We start from the raw sequence: 22,602 nt of genomic DNA on the forward strand, positions 1-22,602 counted from the left end.
GTGGCAGTTCAACCACGCTGTTCCAGCAGAGACTAACAGTGCACAGAGATCACATTACTGTAGTACTGGACAGTGAAGCTTTAAGGCACAGAAAGAAGATTTTTCAGGCAAGGAAAACATGGCAACTAGAGCCTGAGGCAAATGGGGTTTAAAACCATCTGAGAGGTAGGTAAAAAAGAAGCTCAGACCTGCAGTGAGCCTTCATTTACCTCTTGATTGTATCCATAAAAACCTTGTATCAGTGCAGCAAATGGTATATACATAGAAGAGGGAAGCACCAGCTGAGTGAGATGGTACCTGGCTAGAAGGAAAAGGCAGCACAACCTCAAAAGGTCTTTCAAGTGGAAGAATTCAAGCATAGTGTTACATCCAGTAACTTGAGAACCAAAATTAATTCCTTTCTTTTGTAGTGCCAGGCCTCACAGCAAGGCAAGGGACATGACAAGTTCTTTCCTATCACCAAGGAGTAACTGGTGAGGTATGATAAAAATGAGCTATAAGGTTTCATATGTGGAGAAGAATCTTAATTTGCAGAGGATCAGACAATAGGGAATACTTTAAAAAGGCAGCTATCAAGGAAAGAAATGGCCCAGAAGTGAACTACAGAATTACAAGATAGGCATAGGCAAAGTTGAGGGGAAGGGCTCTTTTTGGAGGTATTGACAATTATTCACTATCATCCCTGTATGACTACAACAGAAATAGTTTCCAGGAACCCTAGAAAAGTAAAGAGCATGAAGAAATCAGAGGCTTAAGAAGCCCAAGTTCACTCTTTCTTCACTGTGTTCTGCCACATTTTTTCGCTTGACTTGCCTTCTGTCACACTTGCCATCACTAGGCCTAGCACAAACTGACTGTAAACATGATTCCAAGTAATGAGGCAGGCATGGCTCCTTGTTCATGGCACTGCCAAGAGACAGTGCTGAGGTAGGTTTGAGAGGTACTCCAAGGCTGCCTTCTACCGAAGATGTAGGACTGGCACTGTTGACGGAAGAGTAGCCCGAGCTCCCTTCCAGGTTAGGATTTCTTGGGGTGAGATATGCTGAGAGGCTGCGAGTATCATCCAGCAGCTTAGCCTCCCTCAGTGGTGCTGCGTGCCCAGCCCACTCTACAGCTAAGTTGTCTTCATCACTGGAGTCCTGACAGCAGTGCTCCGCAGGATCCATATAGACCACCGTCACGTCCAAGATCCCACTGGGACCCGTCACTGCAGGATGATAAAAGAAAAAGGTTAGTTTTGATTTGGGCAACACCAAGCAGGCATTCAGCACAGAATCAAGCAGGAAAAACACAAGCAAGAGCATAAACCTTACGTCTACTTACACATGGAGGGGAGGGTAGAGCACTAAGCTCACCCTCATTTAAAACAGTAACTTTTCCCCCCTCAAACTAAAAGCTGTTTAGAAAATGAACAGCCAGTCCTAGTGTCAGCAAAACAAACAGATAATATAGAGTTTCTAATACAGTGGGCCACTCATCACATTTCATCCACTATCAGCAGCATCTGAAAACAGTCTTACTCTGAAATGCTAAGCAGCTACAAAACCCTTCATCATATTCTGAAGCAGTATAGAGAAAGAGAACAGGTATATACCTCTAAAATAGTTTAACAATTATAACCACTGGGAAGGGGTAGAGTTTTTCCAACTGGTCTTCAGCTGAAAGTTCAGGCTTCTGTTGCCTGAGAAAGTTTTAAGCAAAGATGAAAAGACAGTTTTAATTCTCTTGTCTGCTTTTTATAAGGAGAATAAAACCCTCACCATCTCCATCTCTCTCGCCTTCACTTTCCTGATCACCTTCATAACCAGAGCAGGAATCTAAACTCCAGTCTAGGAAGTTATCTAGAAGACTTTCTTCCTGGGTGGATAGCTCTGCTGTGGGTGTAGTCACAAAGCTGCCTCTGTCATCCTGAATGCTGTCTTCCCTCCTCCTGTAGCAAGAAAATCCAGAAGTCGCACATTAAAAGCCAAGTCTTCTTTTCTGGCTCTCTTAATAGGTATGTCAAGGTAATTACAGAAAAATTGATCGTATTTAAGAATGAAACCTCAGGATACCAGAGAGGAGGAAAGGCTCATGCTAATCTTCAGAGACATATACAGTGATGAGTTATACTAGCCTTTTAGTTCTCTTTCCAGAGGGAGAGCTAAGGAAAGTCTGAATTTCCACCACATTCGTGTGCAAGGGACTGGGCTCCGGGTCCTCCTGTTTCACACCCAACAAGGAACAGAGCTGGCTGTAACTCATCATCTAAAAAAAAAGAGCCAGTAAGAATTAGACCATGAGATTCTTAGAAGGAATAAATAGCCAGAAGGAAGCTATTTATTTTCTAGGAGAAATCTATCTCATTAAGTTCTTCCCACATGTACTCAAACAGAGCCATTATAGTCCCCGCAGATCAAGTTTAAAACTACAACTTTAGACTTTTGGAGGAGAGAATATCTAAAGTTAGAACCCACTTCCCATTACTTGAAGTTTACTACATCCTGCCATATGGTAGCTTTGGTCTTGGTGTCAGACATCAGCAAATGAAGACAAAGAGCTAACCCACCTTTTCTTTGCCTATTTCTTCATAACGCTCATCTTCAAATCGTTGTTTCACTGCAGTTAAGGACACCTGCCTATAATCCTTTGGGACATCATCATGGAAACTGGAAAGAAAGATTAAAGCCCCAATCTTAGAATGGATTACATGAAACAATGTTAATAAAACCTGCCAATTTAAGTACTTTCCCTTTGTCCATCTCAGCTCTGTGCTAAGGAAGTTGCTGTTTCAGCAGAGCTGCTAAGCAGCTAGCCAGGACACTTGGTTTCTAAGCATATGAGCATCTAATTTCTTTTCTGTTCCTTGAGGTAAACAAGATATTTGCCTTGTACTCTTTAAAAAATGAGCTACTTTTGCTACTGGAACTTCTTCTGAAGCTCACCAGTGAGCCCATTGCAGTCTTCTGAAAGTAGTGCTGTTTGGCAAGCTGAAACCTGTTAAGCCCTGAGGAGCATCACATTTTCTGTAACCCAGGGCCACTACCAGTTGTGAGAAACAGAATAGCTGTCCCTGAACTGGCCCCTAGGCCTTAGTGCCTTGTGGTGGGGGGAGCTAGGCAGCTTCCCAAAGCCACATCCTTCACTGGGAAGGGCTGGCTGTATAGATGCAGCATGTCTGCAAGAGCTGGAATCCAAGTACTCATGTGCCCTCCCAGAAGAGCTCCAAAACTATTACCACTTTTGGTGGAGGCTCAGCACACAGGGCAACAGGTCTTCAAGAGAGAAACCGGTGCACTCAGACAGCTGGCTGGTCCAAGGGTGTGCTGGAGAAGAGAATACATATTACCATTTCATGAAGCTCGGTAGTTCTGTAATCAGATTTTTTAATGGAATAAAGATCATGATCTCTACGAGCTTATGCCTGCAGATAGTTCGTTCAAGTTCACAACTAGCTTCAAGGATAGGTGTACCTGTCAAACTGAAGTTATACTTAAGTACAGAAATCTTCAGTCTCATTTAAACACAAAGCTTGCATAGTCTGATGCTAATACTCTTGTTCATCATAGCTATTAAGAGGTAAAATAGACTGAACTCAACCCTTCATAATGAAGTCTTATACCTGTCCCCCTTCTGTATCCCCCTCTCCCCCAAGTGATTGGGACATCTTGCCCAAAGACAAAGTAACACCAAAAAAAACCCCAACAGATCTCCCTAAAAGGACAAGGCAGACTGACATACCCTGCTGCAGCTCCACTGAAGAGGCCGTCCCTTACCTTGCCTGTGTAGTATCTTAGCCAGCAGCAGTGCTGCAGCAGCCAGCCGGGCTGGGGAATACACACAAAGGCTTGTGTTTAAGAGCGACAGTTCACAAATGAAGCTGTAAAGGTGAAGAGTTCTTCTCTCCAGTGAGACTACATTTGACAGTACTTCTTTGTAGTCCACGATGGTAGGTATCTAGTGCATAAAGGAGAACAGAAGTTGGCAATACAAGATGAGCACCAAGAACGGTTGTTTCCAGGAGATGCTGGGTTTTTTTAAACTACTACACTGACATTGAAACATTCTCCGGTGAGTGAATAAATGGCCTCTTACAACTTAAGTTTTTATCTCTACAGAAAAGGCAGAGGGTTTTGTATCTGCATGCTCCGAAATGTGCATGGTCTCCACAGCTGATTGAGAACATTCACATAAAACCCCAACATCTTAGGTAAGGAGAAGTGCTAATTACAATAGCCTGGCTTCAGTAGCAGCCCAAGGGGTGAAATATTCCATCCACTTTCCAAACTCACCCTTATTTTTCCTTCTAGGGCAGAAATGATCTCACCCATCATTCTGACCAAGTCTTCATATTTGTATGTGTTGTCTGTTAGCCACACAGCTTCCCGTATTGTCAAGATCTCTTTGCTGATGAAACTGTAATATTAAATATTATTAACGGTTAACCCCAGAAGAAAGGGAATGTCTGCACCTGTGCACTACTGTTTTTGTGGCAGATAAATGCACCCAAGATGACCAAAGAGTTAACTTTATGAGGTACTTTCCCAGGTACAGACCAGGAAAGAAAGAACAGCAGCTCTTCATTTATTTCACCTTTAAGCTGGAACCACCTACTAGAACATTCCTAATTCCTCATTTATGAGCCTCTCTTAGGGTAAGACGCAAGATATTAAGGGAACTAACACAGAAGAATAATTTTCCACCACACCAAGCTGTTCATTGGAGCATAACAGACTGAACTAGGTAACACCACCGCTGCAGTTGTTCCTTACAGGGTTACTCATGCTAATATGGCACGGAAGACTTCAATTGCTGATGGAATGCATTTAGACCAGTCCACCACTGTGGAGTTTTTTCATATTCAAAAACAGGTTCAAGAAATAACATTTTGTGTCTCCTTTGCAGGGATTGTGAGTGTTTGAGTTCAAGCAGCAGTCAATGTAGAGAGAAGCCAAAGATTTTTTTCTAGTATTATTAGCAGCAAGGGGAAAAAAGCTTGAGCTGCAGAAATTAATTTGAATGATCACAATAACAACCTCTGTTCACCAGTCAGAACCCCTACCGTGTGCAAATGACCATGCAGGCTATTCCCAAGAGTTGTAGTTGAGCCCGAGGTACAGGTCTCAGCTTCAAATAACGATCCACACATCCCACTGTCATGTGAAGGCATAGGCTAGAAAAGTCTTTCATGGTAGCCACTTCTACCAGCCAATCAATCAGGATGTACCTAGACAGGAAAGAGAGACACAATCTGCGCAGTTAGAAGCCATCCAAACCTGTGCTGAATGCCCTCCCCACGCCTAGTTAGTGAGTCCCTTCTCCGCTCAAAAGTTCCAACCAAGAAATTAAACCAAAAGAATTTTCAGAAGAATGACACATTGCACTGAGATAAGGATTTGCAACCAGAGGTCTGTTATCCTCTGAAGGGTCAATGGTCATCTTAAGTTGTCTGTGAAATGGAATTAGATGCTAACCTGTAATTAATAGGCACTTGCACAAGGAAAAGGGGTAGGGCATATCAGTTAGGAGGCTAAAGGCTACCTAAGATAACTGGAGAGTAACTATACCTCCGACAAGTCAAACAGTGCCTCTAGTTCTTGAAGAGCTTGTTAGTCTTGACAGATACAAGACCTTATAGCCCAGAGAAAACCTCACTCCTCATTTCAGTTCTTCATCGGGGCTTGAAATAAGGGCTCTAATGCTTCCTCTTTGCAAGATGTCACGTTTCTCTGATTGTACATAACACATCACAGAAGAGTAAAGCAAAAGATGCCATCTTCCAACAGACCTCATTCTAGATTTGTTTCCCTCTACAGATGTAGAGGGAAATAGGCATTGGTTTCTGCTATGTGGCCTGACTCCCAGATACAAGTTTTTACCTCATTGTTTCATTCATTCCTTTCTGCACAGTGAAGATACTTTGCTTGCTGATAGGAAGGGAAGCTTGAAATATTTGAGACACCATTTCACTGGAAGATTTTGCTTCTAATCCTAGTTGGTTTCCATTCCCACAAGCTTTGGCTAAAGCTATCTGTAGTAGAGAGAACACAAAATAAAGTATTATTTATTTATTTACCAAAAGCAAAGTAAAACAGCACAGGATGGTCCTGTAATTTTCCTGCTGAAAACAGAGAGTGAACATGACAAACTACTTGAAAGGTAACAGAATCGGTAGTTCTTAGTTGGGCTTAAATGTTGGACACACACATTATTTGGGGGTAGGCTTTTAAGTCCATCAAAAGATGCATCCTTACTTGGCTTGTACCACAGGCATGCAGTATTTTCCAAAAGAGGGTGATCTGCAGAGTAAATACACGCAGGCATATATAGATATTATTCAACAATTTTGACCCGGCTTCTAAAGAGAGGAGTCTAAGCCTACACTGACACCATAGGAAAGACTGAATGAAAACAGTTTTCCTGGGAAAAGCCAATCTTACCTGTGCTTCCCAGCAGCCCTTTGCTGCGTAGTCCCGTAGCTTCCTGAGACTTTGGAGGTACCTGCCAGGATCTGACATCTACAGAGGGGAATGTAAACAGATTTCAAAAACCATTACCTTTACACAATGAACAGAAGGAGTGTAATACTAATATCCAGAGAAAAACCATTGCCTGTGGGTACATCTATTATTTCAGCAACCAGTCTGTTTCTCGTCATGACGACAACGTTGTTTTTAAGAAACTTTCTTCAGTTCTTGCCCAAGGTCTCACAGGAAATAAGACAGGTCAGTTGGGATTCCAACATGAGAGCTTTGGCAGATTTATTAATGACAATGCAGGCAGTCTCCCCCCTCCTGTTCCCAAGTGAGCCATATGATCACTAGCCAGCAGTGCCTATGCCTTTAGCAGAGTTAGTATAAAGGCACTTCTGCTTGCACCTCAGCTACAACTGCTTGTAGACTCATTTACATTAAACACCAAGGCAGACACCAAAGCTCATTTGAGAGACTTCTTAGCGCTCTCCTTGTTTATGAGGAAGGTAAGCTCTGAGGAACAGCAATTTCTTTCTGTGTATGTTCATTGCACATAACAGAGGTCCAAAAGTTATGGTGAAAAAGTTGTTTTGAGACAAAAACCCTACTACTTACAGCAGCCTTTCTGTTACTTTCCCAAAGGAGGTAGGAGCTGTTTAAACAACCCTGCTTTGAAGATTCTTCAAACATTTCAAGGGATTCTCTTCTTTTTTCTTCATCCTAAGAACAAAAGGCATGATGGTATTTTTGCTGTCCAGCCAACTGGTGCCAGATCTCAATACTTCAGAAGCTACAGTACTGAAGGCTACAGAGTAGAATCAACCAGTTGCGAGTCCCCTTCAGGCTGTGAGGGGTGCTCCCACTTCCACTCAGTGCTGCCCATTTCAAGGTCCAGCCTCAGGAAGCAGTTAGTGGTTTTCCTCAGCTAGACAAAAGCTTTTTGGCTTGCTTGCCACTGAAGGCTTTTTTTTTTTTTTTTGGATATGCATCATGACTGGAAGGCTTCCTTTGAGATCTGCACACACTGCAAGCCCATGATCAAGCCAAAATTTATTGAATTTTACAAACAGTGAAATTAACTAAGTTGATAATGTTCCTTTAAACAACCAGTAAATTAAACTCATGAGAACAGAAATTCCTAGGCCACTTGAGGAATATAAGAGCATTTGGCTGATTAATTTTATTTTTTTTTAATCAAGGTAAACAGGATTAGTATCACCAAAAAAAGTACCCAAACATATCAAATCAGAAACACTGCTCACCTCAAAAAGACTCAATACCTTAGCCAAGCAGTGGAGAATAGATCCTTTTTGAGCCTGAAGAAAGCATTAAGATAAAGCATTGTTAAAGATAAACAAAGAACAGTAGCAATTTTCACTAGTAATTCCAGACTGCAATTTTGTTTGCCTTTCAATCATTTCTCCCCCTTGCTTTTCTCAATGTTTTGTTATCTTGCAGACAATACCGAATCTCTCAGAAAAGACAGTACAGGCCTCCAGCACTCATGATATACCAAGTGTAGTTTGGCAATAAATTCATTAAAATGATTAATCCACAGTCATTTAAGCAACAAGAGCATAGGAACTCCTTGGGGAAACAAGAATGTTTTCCCAAAAGAACTAGATGCAGCTACTAGCCTATGCTAAAGTCAAGGGCAGAAAGAAATCTTACTTTCTCCAACTGACACTCTGCTTTGAGACTCTCATAGACCACAGCTTTACAACAGCTTCCACTCAAGGACCAGGGAGGACGGATAAAGAGCCAGATAAATGGGGCTGCGCACACATTCAAACGCTCCGCCAGACTGAAGAAGTGAGATGCCTTTAATCCATTCACTTCTGCACGACCCTCATCAGAGATAGACACTGAACAAAAAAAAAAAAGCCAGAAATCATTTAGAGTTTATTCACAATGCATGCTTGGCACTTAGCCAGGCCAAGACAGACAATAGGATACAATCAGGAAAAGACTGAACAGTGTCTTCCCGTTAGAGCTTTAAAAATCATGGAGATGGCAAAAGAAGAAAAATCTTACTACAATCAGTCTTTAGGAATATATAACCCTACGGGGGGGGGGGGAGGGAAGTGTTCTGCAAACACCAACACTCAAAGCAATGTTAATTCCTGTCAGTGTACAAACAAATTGGTGCACAAGTCACCCACCTTTCCAGGACCCTCTGCAAGGGGGCTCCTGCCGTCAGTTGTCAGTCCCTTTTGTTACATTTATCAGACTAGGTAAGTAGCCAAGTTTGATCAGAAGTTTACAAAGGATAACTTCTAAACATAAATTCATAAACTATGCATTGACTTCTTTTCTAAAAGAGCTGTGCACTATACTATAATTTAACACCTAGCAGTTTAGTGGCCAGTGCTTAAGCTGCGCTGAAAGGTAAAACTGAAGTGGCGTGATAGTGAGAGACCTAACCACACACTGAAGGCAGCAAGCTGGCTCTGCACTTCACTGCTCTAGAACCTGGGTACAAAAGCATCAGTGTTTGAGATACAGGAGAAACAGCTTCGTAAGCAACCAGTAAAAGTGCCAACTTTATGATGAGATAATTAGCCTGATCTGTATCTATAAGCAAGCCTTTAGTTCATCTACATTTCCTTCTGTCATGCCATCTTCACAAAAGACCCGAGTACAAGCTTCCACACTTACAGCCTTCATTGTACAGGTACGCTATCCCCAGCTTCACAGCAGCTTCAAAGTTACCCCTTTCAGCAGCCCTGAATGGGAAACAGAGAAGATACTTGCGATTGAAATCAGTAGGTGCTTCCAGGCCCACATCCTCAAACAAGTTACTTCAGTGGAGGCCAGGCTGTGAATTTGGTGATCACCAACCATAAGCATATGTGCTTTTACTACAGAAGTTAAACATAAGTTATGCTGAGGCTTTTCTTGCTGCAACCCTTTTGTATGCCAACGTCCGGGATAATTTGACAATTCATAGGAACTGTTTCCCATTCCCCTGCAACATCCCCAACGCCAGAATGCAATAACACGTTTTGGTACTTGTACCCTCAAGGACACGCATCGAGCCCTTGTGCTCCTCCCTTCCAAACTGATGTGCACATAGTAGTCGTCTTCAGAAAGAAGATAATACATGCATCAAAGAAGCAATAGTCAGAAGCAAAACAATTATCATGACATTTAAACTGACGGATCCCCTTCAAATCAGATGGATAAAAAGATGTTCTCCATCCTTTTTAAGCAGATTTATCATTATCCGTTTCAAACTTCACTCGTTTTAATACTGAAATTTACCTATTTTTCAATACACTGGTTTGTACAAGAAGTGACCAAACCAACTCAGAAATATAGTTATGCTCTTGAACCTCTGATTTCACTTGCACATTCATAAGGAAGCACCAGTAACAGATTTTAGTTGATATGCCATGTTCCCATATGAAATATTAATGCCCTTAAAGAGAAATAACTTTGGTATGTTCAGTGGGCCCTGCTCCAGTTAGAGACAGCAGTTATAAGCTGCAGCTTAGACATGAAGTCAACAATTCTTCATCACCCTAAGCAAAGACTTCTACAAAAAGGGAAAGTCAGATCCCCCATTTACAGTGAGGACTGGTTAGAATTGTGTATCTACCTTCAAACATCCTCTTCTACAATGCCAGACAAATTTGATTCTTAAAGCTTACCTTTCAAACATCTTCAGATTGTTTGGAGAAGGCCATATTTCTTGGAAACTTGCACATGCCCAAACGCTAGCATGATTATCCACAAGGTATTTAAGATGCGAGTGCACCTGCAAGGGGGGAGCGTAAAATAATAATTATTACTAAAATAAAGGGACCAACAGAAAAATAGTTCTTTGCAATCTAATTTTAGACAGGTAACTAATTAATCACAAGTTAATAATAACTTGTTACCTGCCTAATCATCATTAAGGCAAGAGATGCCAAACCAGACCAATATGTTCAGCCATGGTGATCTAGCAGGACAATTCCCACAGGAAATTTACACAGAGCACTCAAATACTACTGCTAATCTTAAGCTTGAGTACTGAGACATAAAACTGCTACTGGGATAGCAAAAATCTAATTAATTACTGCATATATTCTTTGGTTTTCTTCAGGTTTACTCTGACACAAGAAGCCAGCCTTTTTCCATGTGCAGTCCTGGCTCCTAATGGCAGAGATAAGCCACGGCACATGACAGAAGGGAAGCAGTAGCAGACTCACAGCTCTGACCGAGAGGATGTCCTCAGCAGGAAGGCCTTTCAGAACATGAAAGAGAACATCCTCAGGCAGACTTAACAACGTCAGGACTCGGGGCCGTTTTCTTATCCTTCGTTTTGAAGGGAAAGAAAAACACCTGGAACATCTACAGTGAATCACTAGAAAACAAAAACATGGGACACCTCAGTTAGTGATGGAACAGTATGAGGAAATAAGGCACTAGAGTGTACAAATGCATAAACATGTCTTTACTTGAGTACCTATTTACTGCAGCATAGAACACTTCTTAAAACATATTAACCATAGAGAGATTTAGCATGTGTCAGGTAACGCTATAAGATGAAGCCACTAAGTAGTAAGTGACTTGTTCGATTTAGTCAGTTAAGCTAAGAGGCTCAGAAGGGATGGCTCATGCTCAACTCCTCTTCATCGAGAACCCCTCCATGCCCTAACTCCATCATTTGACTGTGTTTAGTTAAACTGTCACTACTACAACCTCATTTACCTCCCCCACTTCCCAACCTTTCCTTCTCAATTGATAGCAGTCCTTGAAATGTGACCAGAGAGATTAGGAAGTTAAGACCCACCAAACCAGCTCAAGCCAAAAGCCCATCTTTCTAAGCAGCCAGTTGCTGCCATGGGTGCTCATGGAAGATTCCCAAGAACCAGGAAGCCTTTTTTTCAAGTTTCAGCACCTTGTAGCATTCGTAGACTAAGGCATCGCCTACATCTTCTGTTCCTCGTTAAGACAAGGTTTACCCTCACTGCATTTGCCAACAGAGAAAAACGATCTAACCAAGAAGAGCACATGAGCACTGCTTGCTGGTAGAGACTCATACTCCATGGTAGAAGGCCAGTCCCTTTACCATCTCCTGGGGATAGTGCAGTGTTTGGGCTGCTGCTAAGAGCCTGGTCCCCATTTGCGCTCAGGAGCCCCAACACCCACAGCAGTCTGACTAACAAGCCGCAGAAATTCAAATCAGTGAAAGGTGCCAGGAGAGAAAAAAAAAAAAAAGCAGCACATTCCCCACCTCCAGCCTGCAAGTGGTAGCAAAGGATCACCCTCACTGAGCGGTGCTTGGGTAGGAGGACCCGAATCAATCCCGGTTTGTGCTGTACCTTTCAGAGCCTTGCCATGCAACAGTGGAGATGCCAACACTGCTCATTTCCATGTCAGCCTCTCCTAGCGCTCAGGAGCAGACCATACCAACAATAGAGGCCCGTTTCTGAGCAAGAAAAAGCCTGAACATTTTCTTTGCAGACATGAGGGCTTAAAAAAGAAATTCTGAAGTGAAAGCTTGAGTCCCACAAATTAAAGGACCATGTAAGAGCCTTTGTCTTTATTACAGAAGATTTCTTGGTTGTATTTCTCAAATCTGGTTTAAGTCTTATACAAAGAGATTATACTTAGGAAATTTATTTATTGACTTTTTTCTAACAAAGTTTAATAAAAGACACAGACTCCACTAGAGAGCCCAATACTGTGCAACATGCACGTACTAGCATTGCTTACCCCATTTTCACTAGTTCATTATTAGTTTGAATATTTTTTGACATAAATGAAAACAGTAAAGTCAAAGTAGTAGTATAATACCTGTACCAAACCACACCATATTATCTATGAAGTAAACCAAGTCAGACCTATGTAGTCTCACTAGATTATAGGGTCAAAGGCATAAGCTGAGAGAGTGATGCAGCTCCCAAGTTCTTTTTTTACCATGAAGGTAGGAAGTGGCTGAAAAGTCAGGGTGAGGATAGAGAATTCTAATTAGGCAAATATTTTTCTCCATTAATTTTTTTCCCCTTTTGCCTGTTCTTCTACTTTAGGTGTTTAACATCTCCTGGTTATAAGCTAACATATGGAAAGCCTAGTGATCTCATACTAATCTCCAGTTCTTCACACAGAACTTCAGTGAGAGACCGGAGAAGCAACGCATTGCATTTCTCTTTGAGAAGAGAAGAGCAACAGCTCTTTCCAGCTGCAGATGCAGCGAATGGAATAAATGTATGGACTGGCCAGTTGTACTCTCATCTCTCTCTGAGCACGTCAGCCCACAGAACTGGGAAGTGTCCAGACTTAGAGACTGCATAGCCCGTGCAAAGTTTACAGACAATTTGTTCAAAGCAAAGTTGCTGCATCAGACTCAATTACTAAATACAGGTTTTTCAGTTCGCAAAGAGAAGGTTACCTGGGTTTTCAGCAGGATCCTTAAGAGGAGCCTGCAGATTCCTAAGAGGTCCATGAGCCATGGCTACCACTGTGCTAATCAGGTTTTTCTGCTCATATATACTACTGACTTCCTTAGCACTTCAGGTTTAATGAAATGAACTACCAGCCTGATACAAAGTAGCATCGAATGTCTCACCAGTAGCATGTACCTACCTGTTACCTGTCTTTGATTAAAAAGCTATTCCCATGAAAATAAAAACTTTTTGACGTGTGCAGGGCAGAATACTGCTATCCTTTGCATCCTTTTCCCCTCTCTGGGCAAACTTCAGCAGTATTATTGCCATAAAAAAGAAATGGACTTCTACACTGGTATGCCAATTAAACCTGTATGAACATCCGAATGACTCGGGAGCACGGGGCACTTAAGCAACTCAGGGAAGAGAAAATTCCATTTCAAAAGACAGGAAGTCAGACAGGGAAATTTTCAATTTTTTGTTTCACAAAATCAGAGTGGTTTAGGCTGGAGGAGACCTCTGGAGATCACCCAGCCCGACCACCCTGCCCAAGCAGGGTCAGCTACAGCAGGCTGCGCAGGACCACAGCCAGTCGGGTTTGAAAGTCTCCGAGGATGGAGACTTGGCTCTGGGCAACCTGTGCCACCGCTCAGTCACCCTTAAGAGTAAAAACCGGGTTTTATGTTTGAATGGGGTTTCCCACATATCAATTGGCGCCCGACAAATTCAAAGACACCTTACATGTTATTCCACGCGCAATCCGCATTTCTTAACACCTGGCTTCGAAGTTAGCAGGAGTGCTCAGACACACCCGCCAACTACAGCCGCGGATCCTCCAGCGAAAGAGAGGGAAAAGAGCGGCCTCAGGTCCGGCACCGGGGCCCCGGCACCCCGGGGGGGGGCAGGCGGCGCTCCGCGGGCCGCTCCCGCAGGCGCAGCCGTTTCTGAAGCGGGAAGCCTGGGAAGCCGCAGCGCCGACTGACCGGCCCCCCAGGCCGAGCCCGGGCCCCCGCCCGCCCCGCGCCGCCCCCAGCCGCGCCGCCGCCGTTTGAATTTCGGCGCGCGGCCGCCAGGGCCCCGCCACCGAGCCGCCGCCGCCGCCGGCCCCCGCAGCCGTTGCCGTCCCCCGCGGCCCCTCAGGCGCTGGCGGGAGCCGCGGCGGTGCCCGGGCAGGACCCGCTCCCCGGGGCGCTGCCCTCCCGCCCCCGCCGCCCTCAGAGCCCCCTCAGGAGGGGCCCGGCGCGGGGCGGGGGGAGAGCCCGCGGCCGAGCCCCTCAGAGCTGCGGGGCAGGGAGGAAGAGGGACGAAGCGGCGCCCCCGGACCCCGCGGCCCGGCCCGCACTCACCGCCCGCCTTCATCGCGGCGCGTCCCCGGGGACCGAGCGCACACCGCCGGCCGCCGCGCCCAGACCGGCTCCGAGTGAGGGGCGCCGCGAGGGGGCGGGACCGAAGCGCCGGCGGGGAGGCGGGGCTTCCCGCGGAAGACACGCCCCCGCCCTCAGCCACGCCCCCTCGCGGCTCAGTGAGGGTCAGGGAAGGCGCAGGGGGCGAGCTCCGCCCAGGTCACGCCCCCGAGGCGTCTCCCCGGGCGGCCGGAAGTCCTCCCGCCCGCGATAGGCCCCGCTCTTCCGAGCGACGCCTACCAGCCGCGCGCACTTTTTTTTTAAACACAGCAGACTTCGTGATTGGCCAGAAGGCCGGCGAGAGGCGGTGCCCACCCCGCCCCGCGGGCCGTGATTGGGCGTCGAGGATGCGAATTCGAATTGGGGCAGTTGGCGGTTCGAGCGTCTCGCGGACAGGGCGACTGCGGCGCATGCGTGCGGGGCAATGACCCCCCCTCCCACCCCCCCCGGCCCATGGGGGATGTTGCCATGACAGCCGGCGCCGGTTGCTGGCCCGTTCCCCTCAGGGCCGCGGCCATGTTCCCGCCGGCTGGGTCACCCAGGGGGCCAGCACGGAGGTTGGAGCCCGCAGCCTCCGGCCAGGGCACAGCGGTGGCCCGGGCTCCCCCGTGGGCCGTGATTCCCATCTCCGCGCTAGGCCCCAGCCGGCAGCAGCCTTCCCTGTCACCGTGGTGCCACTCGCCCACAGCCACCCGCTCTGGTGCCGAGGCTTGCCCAGCCAAGGGAGCTACACCAGACAAACTGCTGAGGGAACGCTTGTGTCTAATTTCCACCTGATTTATTTCCACCCTGAGTAGCTGGGGCGTAAGGGTGTCAGTGCTGGAGCAAGAGCGGCAGGGAGGGCGTGTGTGCTGGAGGAAGGAGTGGGGCTGCCCAGAGACCGTTTCTGACGTCCTGAACTCTGGCATCACCCTTTACCTCCACAGAGCCCTGCTCCTGCCCCTTCACGGCCTTGTGTGAGGGTGAGGGGGAATTAGGAAGACAATTAGGAGTCAAAGTTCAGACCTGAGTCAAGGATTCAGAGGAAAGCCCTGGTCCCCAGAATGCAAAGAGCAGAGAGCGATAAAGAGGTGTATTGGAAAGGCAGGCAGACAAACAAAGCGATGCAGGGAAAATTAGTTATTGCTTTAGCTCACCTGAAAACTTGTGAGTCTTTTAGAAAAGAGCAGCACGAAGAGGAGGTGTTGTTTTGTGGGACATAAACTGACCGTGTCACGATTTGTGGTGGCTGGAAACTTTCCCAACATGATGTACCTTGAATAAACATCGTCAATCCCAGTGCAGTTGAGGTTTCTTCCTGGTAGCGTGTGTACGAGTTTTATTTAAGGACAACCCTAGATTTCACAAGCATTTTTCATCAGTAGAACATGAGCTTCTGGATGCTTCTCTGCGCCTACACCCTTGCAAGGGGTTGGGATAGCTTTGAAATCTCACCAGTGGTCTCATTTTATGGTTGGGGAGGCTGAGCTCGGGCGGCTAGATGGCTTCTCTGAGCTGACACCACAACGCTGGCCGTGCTGGGACTGGCAGCCCCTCACGTTGCCCCATAGTCCTGTGCAGTGACCACGGGGGACGAGCTGCTGTGGACAGGCTTTCTCCGGTGCAGATCCACCTCCTCCTCCATCTGTAAAACTGCGTAAAATATTCCTGGGGAGCACAGCAGCTGCTGAAGTGGAAAAGCGGTACGAGGAGCACAGGGAATATTTAGCTTCTTTTAATTGAGAAGTGCTTTGAGTTAAAAAGTTAATCATGCTGTTGGCTTTTGTTCCTTATTTCTTCTCCCCCTCACAGCTGTTTCTGTCAACTAAAAATAAGTTGAACCAGCAAACAAAACATGAATAATCAGCTCCCCACGGAGAGCTAAAATACCAGCAGGAGATGCTCCTTGAGTCGTAGGTGATCCGCGGTGCAGAGTCCTCTCAGGTAGATCCCATTCTTTCCAAACATTGCAGAAGCAGAGGAAGGCAGGGCATGGGGAAGGTTATATCTGAGGGACGTATTATATCCGAAACTGAGGTGGGCACAGGGAGATGGGAGTTGAGATTTTCCGAAGCAGTAAGCTTCGGCCTGTTTTGTCCTCTCTGGAATCTGGATGTTCTCCAGATGGTTTTATCACTGACAGACAGACCAGATCAGAGGCTGACCGGTGTGTGGTGGGATTCACGTTGCCTAACATGGCCATCTGGCAAGGTCTTCGAAAGCCTGTGGTGTCTGCAGCCCCTGCCCTCAGCTGGCAGACGGGACCGGAGTGGGACCTGCGCCCTCTCCAACGGGCAGCCGGACACCAGGTTGGATATGCCGTCCTTCACACTTCTGCGCCTCCTCAGAAAGGCATTAGACAGTTAAGAGTCAGTCCCTACAGAGGAAAAGGCTGATTAGTGCATGTTTTAATCACTGTTGCCAGCTCCTGAGCTGCATTTGCCTTATTTATCATGCCTCGTTCTCCACTGAAGAGCAGGCAGAGGGTTGTGTTTCTCCTAAATCAGAACGCCTCTTTGCTCCCTTCACATCTGTTGACTGTGGAAGTGAGGGTAAATACAAAAAAGGTCTTTTGTTCGCCTTGGTTGCTGTGATTTAAACAAAACTCAACAAAGGTGTAATGGTTACTCACAATACCGCCAAATCTGTGATTCTTTGGGGGGCAAGAGATGTTGCTACACTAGCTCAAGTTTCAGTCAAGGTGTTGATCCCTCCTAGGAAGCAATTCAAGGGCCTGAGACCATGGCATCTAAGCAACACATCCACAATCAACAGCAACATTCCCCTGGCAAAACCGAAAGTTTGCTGAAAATACCTTTTAATCAGGCAAATATCAGCTTGCACTTTTTCAAGTCCATTTGTGAGAGAAAGAGGATTAATTGCTACACAGATTATCACTCACTGGTGTCCTGTTTCTCAACAACTTCAGCCTTTTAAGCCTTGTCGTGGTTTAACCCCAGCTGGCAACTAAGCACCACGCAGCCGCTCGCTCACTCCCCCCGGGTGGGGTGGGGGAGGGAATCGGAAGAGCAAAAGTGAGAAAACTCGTGGGTTGAGATAAAGACAGTTTCACAGGTAAAGCAAAAGCTGCGCACACAAGCGAAGCAAAGCAAGGAATTCCTTCACTCCTTCCCATGGGCAGGCAGGTGTTCAGCCATCTCCAGGAAAGCAGGGCTCCAGCACGCGTAACGGTGACTTGGGAAGACAAACGCCATCACTCTGAACGTCCCCCCCTTCCTTCTTCTTCCCCAGCTTTATATACGGAGCATGACGTCATATGGTATGGAATAGCCCTTTGGGCAGTTTGGATCAACTGTCCTGGCTGTGCCCCCTCCCAGCTTCTTGTGCACCTGGCAGAGCACGGGAAGCTGAAAAGCCCTTGATTAGGGCAAACAGTACTTAGCAACAACTGAAACATCAGTGTGCTATCAACACTGTTTTCAGCACAAATCCAAAACATAGCCCCATACCTGCTGCTATAAAGAAAATTAACTCTATCCCAGCCAAAACCAGCACAAGCCTTTTCACATGGGCATCAGTGAAAGCCTTTTTAGAGCTAGTCTGTTCTTCCACCCTAATTTGTAAATGGATTGTGATCAGATTCAAATGTGCAGATTTTAAGGAAAGAGCAAAGATGAAGAATTTCAGTCAAATAGGACTTAACAGAAAGTGATATAAACAAATATGAATGTAACATCCCGTCTAATGTTTTCAGTGAAGGGGTTAACAAACAGCTTAATTTGGACATTCAGAATGTGTTCAGTCTGGTGAACAAGTTGCAGACAAGCACCTAAACACTAAAGGTTGCATTACATGCCATTGCAAAAGTGATTTCATTTAGATAGACAGTAAAACAACGTATGTCTACACCGCACAGTGGAGCTGCGTGGTTTGCAGAGGTTCTTTCCCCCCAGACTAGCACTGTCCAAGATAGAACAGGACAGTTCTGCCAGGACAGAAAACAAAATGACTGTGATATTATAGGGCTACATGGAAGTTAATTAGCCAAGCTGAAACCCAAGAGTAATTAGCTCAGCTGCAGCAACATCACAGCTATACCGCCTTCGGATCTAGCATTTCTGCAGGGTCTCATGTGATGCCATTTCGGATACGAGGATGCCTGAGGCTAGGAAAAAAGCATGCAACAGGGAGTCATTTTGCTACAGTTTTTACATAGTCCATGATTATTCAATCAATAAACGTGATAGTTTTATATGATAACATCTGAAGAATGCGTTCAGTCAGTTGTAAAATGATATCTTTTCCACAGTTCAAAGGGTGAACAAAAGCAATATAGGCCATTTACTGGATGAAAGGCTGAAATGCTGTATGAATTTTCCTGGCAAATCATTCTCTGCTGTCATAAGGCTAAATTACTGAGAGGGTGGAAGAGCCAATTTTCTCTTGAAAGAGCCAATCCTCAGTTGAAAGAGTGGTAGCAGTCTTTGTAACTTCTCCTGTCCCACTTTTGAAAGGGTGATGTAGCTCAGCTCTTTATTACACCCTTAGCACGATATAATAACTACTGGGCTGGAGAAGGAAATTGCTCTCCAAGGGAGGAAAGAGCTTCTCCAGATCTGCAAATCTAGCTGCAAATTGGGTGGAAGTGTTTGTCTGGGGTCCTTAGATGATGAGGCAACTATGGCTAAAGTTTTATGTCGGGACATCTCAGCGTATTCTCTAATGGCCACATCCCTATTCCGTAGGTATTTCTGCATAACGTTACAGAGTATAATTTGCAATCCCTGCATTTTCAGTTCATGCTAACATTTATTAACAATGCTGTTTGGAGACAGTGCTGCAAATCAGCAATGAAGGGCAAAGCAGGATGTCTGTAATACCTTCATCCGTTCTCCAAACTGTATTTCTCTTTCATAAGGAACACACTTGGGAAACATCTCAAAAGAGTGAAAACCTTCCCTTGCAAATCAGGACATGAAACTACCACGAGGTGGCATCAAACCCATATGATGGGGCATCAAACCTTCAGCTGTTGGGGTTTTTTCCAGTTCTGAGGACATCTCAGTGCAGAAGTCCTAGCCCAAGAAGGAGTGCACTTATATTTTAGAAGCAGAAGCTCTTCGTTTTACAAATCTTAGTACTGCTTAGTACTGCTGTGTGTAATTTCACTGCCTTCCACGAGTAGTACTCTCCACTACTCCACCGTAGTAAATGAATGTGAATCAGGCTACCTGCATGAAGCAGGTTAACGAGGTGCTTTCCAAAATCCAGGTCTGTCCCCACCAAGGCAGAGGAAGAGTGAACATGGCTTTTAACAACAAATGACTTGGCAAAAGAGGCCTGTGATGGGTTTCGTTTTCCTGAAGAGAGGGCTGTGGTTTCTGCTGGTGCTAGCTACCATCTGCCTCTGAAGTCTCAGTGCACAAGGTGAAACAAGCATCTGACGTACTGAGTCAGCTAACGGATGTGTGCCCGCGTGTTGGCTCATAGAGGTCCTCGTTCTGAGAGGACAGGTTGTGTGACAGGGTGAAGCCCACAGGACCACGTAGGAAGTGGTGGATGACCCAGGTGGGCTCCTGCAAGTGCTGCGGAAGCCAGGGGCCACACTCGGCACGGCGCAGAGACTCCCGGCAGCGATGAGCAGCGGGGGGGGCTCGGGGTGGGAAAGGCGCAGTGATGCTGCGGGAAACCCAGGTCAAAGGGAGCACGAGGAGTGACGCTCGTGCCTCACAGGACCCGACAGGTTCATGTCCTGTGGTGGTGTGTGTGAAATGAGTGCCCTGGCTCAGCCAAGGTCCAGGAACAACCCGCCGCCTGTGGCTGTCAGACCCAGTGCGGGCAGCCCCAGGAAAGGCCGCGGAGCAGTGCCTGGTCTCCGGAGGTCCCAGGGACAGGCTCACTGTCAGCCTGTACCTTTCCCATCCCCTGGCTCATTGCAGGTCTTCACTTCGGCGGCTCTCAGCGGGCCATCTTTTACTCCCACGCCATTCAAGTGGAAACTTATCACCTGCCCGGCAGAAGACAAGGAACTTGGCCAACCTCTTCCAAACAATAGCCAATTCCCTTTAAACTCTTGCATTTTAAACACTTGAAGAGTACCACTTCTTAAAAAAACACTTGTGTGGGAGGGAGGTACCTGGAGTGGAGCCAGCGAGCCGTAATTGGGAGAAGCGATTGCCCAACGCAGGCAGACAGAGCAGTGCTTTATGTGCCAGACAAGCACTGGCTGTCGTAGCACAGAGCCAAAGGCTCTTACCTTGACCAGACTTTCTCGTCCGGAGGCTCTTGCTGATACGAGACATTCAGTTTATATATTTTTATTTGAAAAAACCCCATGTTTTCAAGACGTTTTATGCAGATCCTCAGCACCCTAGAGGCTGATGTGCCAGGAAGGGGTTGTTGCACTGGGCCCATGACAGCTGGAGCCACTGGCATTACGGGGTAAGGTGAGCAGCAAGCTGGCTCTTGTTTATGTGAGCACTTCTGTCCCTACAGGTCCCTAAATGGCACTGAAGAGGTCTGGGCCTTACCACTGCAAGGGCAAATCTTCAGAGTTAAAAGCTCCTGGGTAACTCTATAGCTTCTTTTATGCTTTATCCTCCTCTCAAAACAAAGTGATTGCTAGCTGGGTCTTCCTTATCTCGCAAGGCTAAAAACACAGATCCCCTTCTGTGCATGAATCCATCCCTGGAGGTTTTCTCTCTCCCTCCCTTCCTTGGGAGGCCCTCATTGTTGTCCCTCCACCACAGGAGTTAGAGGCACCCCATCTTTCTATTCCCCCCTCGTCCTCCAAAGGACTCGGGAAAGCTGCCCTCTTTCCCTGGTGTGCATCAGGGAAGGACAACCCTGGCTTCTGCTGGGATGGCACGGGAACACGGGATGAGGGGGGTGCCTGGATCACCGAGCTCAGCTCCCCCACGTGCACAGCACCCATACATGCGGGTTTTCTTCGGGACAGACCCCAGAGCTTCTTCACTGCACGTCCTGTGGCACTATGGGCCATGAAACAGTCTTCAGTACTCTACTACATGTTTTGTAAGTACAGTTAGAAAAAGAAGAAAGGAAAAACATGTACCTAACCCGTTGCCAGCCTGGTGCTTGCAGGCCAGACCGCAGCCCAGTGCTTCCCAGCAGCTGTGGGTCCCTGGGAAGCCCTGGCCCACCTTCCGTGTGAACTCTTGGAATAAAATCATGAATAGCTTCATTATAGCTGAAGCACAATTTGCCATGACTAGCTATGCGTGTATATATCTGTCATATACTTTGCTGCTCCACACAAGTGAATGAAGAAACCACATGGCTCCAGCTGGGCTCCAGATTGCTGTGTATACAGCTCGTCAAGCTCGGCTATACGTGCTGCCGATCTATGTATAGCCAAGCACTAATTCATCGCAGAAGGTGGCGATCACCCTGAGTTTCAGAACATGTGAAGGAATCCTGCCCTAGTTCTGTGTGGTTCCTCACTGATTACACAGTCTCCACCACTTAATACTGGGTGTAGGGTTGTTTTTATTTCCTGTAAAGAACAGAGTGTTTGGCAAAAGAGGAGGGTGAGAATGACAACTGTGTACACATTTCACATATTTCTGGTATTATTTCTCCTCCGGAGAAGAACAGAGCTGTTATTAATAATCACCTCGCCAAGTTTCTGAATTGATATTTTGAAATGAGCTGGGTGTATAATTTAGGAACCACAGGCAAGGGAGAAAATGTGCTTTCAATTGAATTTGAAATGGATGGAGAGTTGATGATGCAGAGAGATAAATGACGGCAATTCTGGAGGGCTGGAGCTGTAGCGAAGAACGCTGTAAAACAGACGTTTTCCAGACTTTGTGAAGCCAGAGGCATCGCAAGGGCTTGAGGAGAGAAGGGAGGTACAGGAGGGGGAGACGCAGGCAGAGTCCCTGTGGGTACAGTCCTCAGCCTGGAGCTGAAAAGGCATTCAGCCGAGGCTGAGCATCACGAGATTGTGGCTCTCTGCACAAGCCAGACAACGGGTGCTGGAGTCCGGGAGGTCTTGGGTGGCCACGGGGAAGGAGGCTGCAATAGCAGGGCAAGGAGAGAAGCAGTCCCTAGCAAGAGAGAGGCTGGAGTGGAGCTTAGAGCCTGGTGCAGGCATGCGCGTTGCCTGACAGTCGCTCTCCTCTCTGAGGAGCGCTGACCTGTGCCCGGGCAGCGTTATCCCTTACCAGATGCATAGGGAAGGTGCAGATACAGACATTGGGCAGATGTATTGTCACTTAGGCCGCATCAGAGCATGCAAGGCAGGAAGCCTTTGAGAAACATGCATTCGGCATGTGAAGGATACAAGTTAAACTGTAGGATAGTAGAAGTACTTGGCAACTTTGTCAGTGTTTCCTCTCTTGTAATCCATGATCTCCTGCAGAAACTAAGCTGCTATTTGGACACAGAATGGAGGAATGAACTGTT

General features: G+C 46.4%; 1 protein-coding gene across 1 annotated transcript; it reads right to left on the reverse strand.

Moving 5' to 3' along the window:
• Window positions 1-127: 127 nt before the first annotated feature.
• On the reverse strand, window positions 128-14,294 carry CCNF (cyclin F). The gene is made up of 17 exons (XM_075515554.1): window positions 14,176-14,294; window positions 10,649-10,803; window positions 10,106-10,212; window positions 9,111-9,178; window positions 8,124-8,317; window positions 7,715-7,768; window positions 7,068-7,172; window positions 6,420-6,497; window positions 5,859-6,010; window positions 5,042-5,206; window positions 4,272-4,395; window positions 3,756-3,936; window positions 3,218-3,305; window positions 2,549-2,648; window positions 2,117-2,247; window positions 1,761-1,930; window positions 128-1,207 (listed from the first exon to the last, which is right to left on the reverse strand). The coding sequence occupies exons 1-17, from the start codon at window positions 14,186-14,188 to the stop codon at window positions 744-746; spliced, it is 2,349 nt and encodes a 782-aa protein (XP_075371669.1). The 5' UTR covers window positions 14,189-14,294; the 3' UTR covers window positions 128-743.
• Between the last annotated feature and the right edge of the window lie 8,308 nt (window positions 14,295-22,602).

Source organism: Mycteria americana, chromosome 12 (assembly GCF_035582795.1).
Source record: "Mycteria americana isolate JAX WOST 10 ecotype Jacksonville Zoo and Gardens chromosome 12, USCA_MyAme_1.0, whole genome shotgun sequence".
Classification (NCBI taxonomy): Eukaryota; Metazoa; Chordata; class Aves; order Ciconiiformes; family Ciconiidae; genus Mycteria; species Mycteria americana.

Coding starts and splice junctions, on each gene's coding strand:
- CCNF (XM_075515554.1), bottom strand. Junction 6,011..6,419: donor AGGGCTGCTGGGAAGCACAG/GTAAGATTGGCT, acceptor TCTCTACTACAG/ATAGCTTTAGCCAAAGCTTG. Junction 3,306..3,755: donor TAAGATACTACACAGGCAAG/GTAAGGGACGGC, acceptor TCTCTTCTCCAG/CACACCCTTGGACCAGCCAG.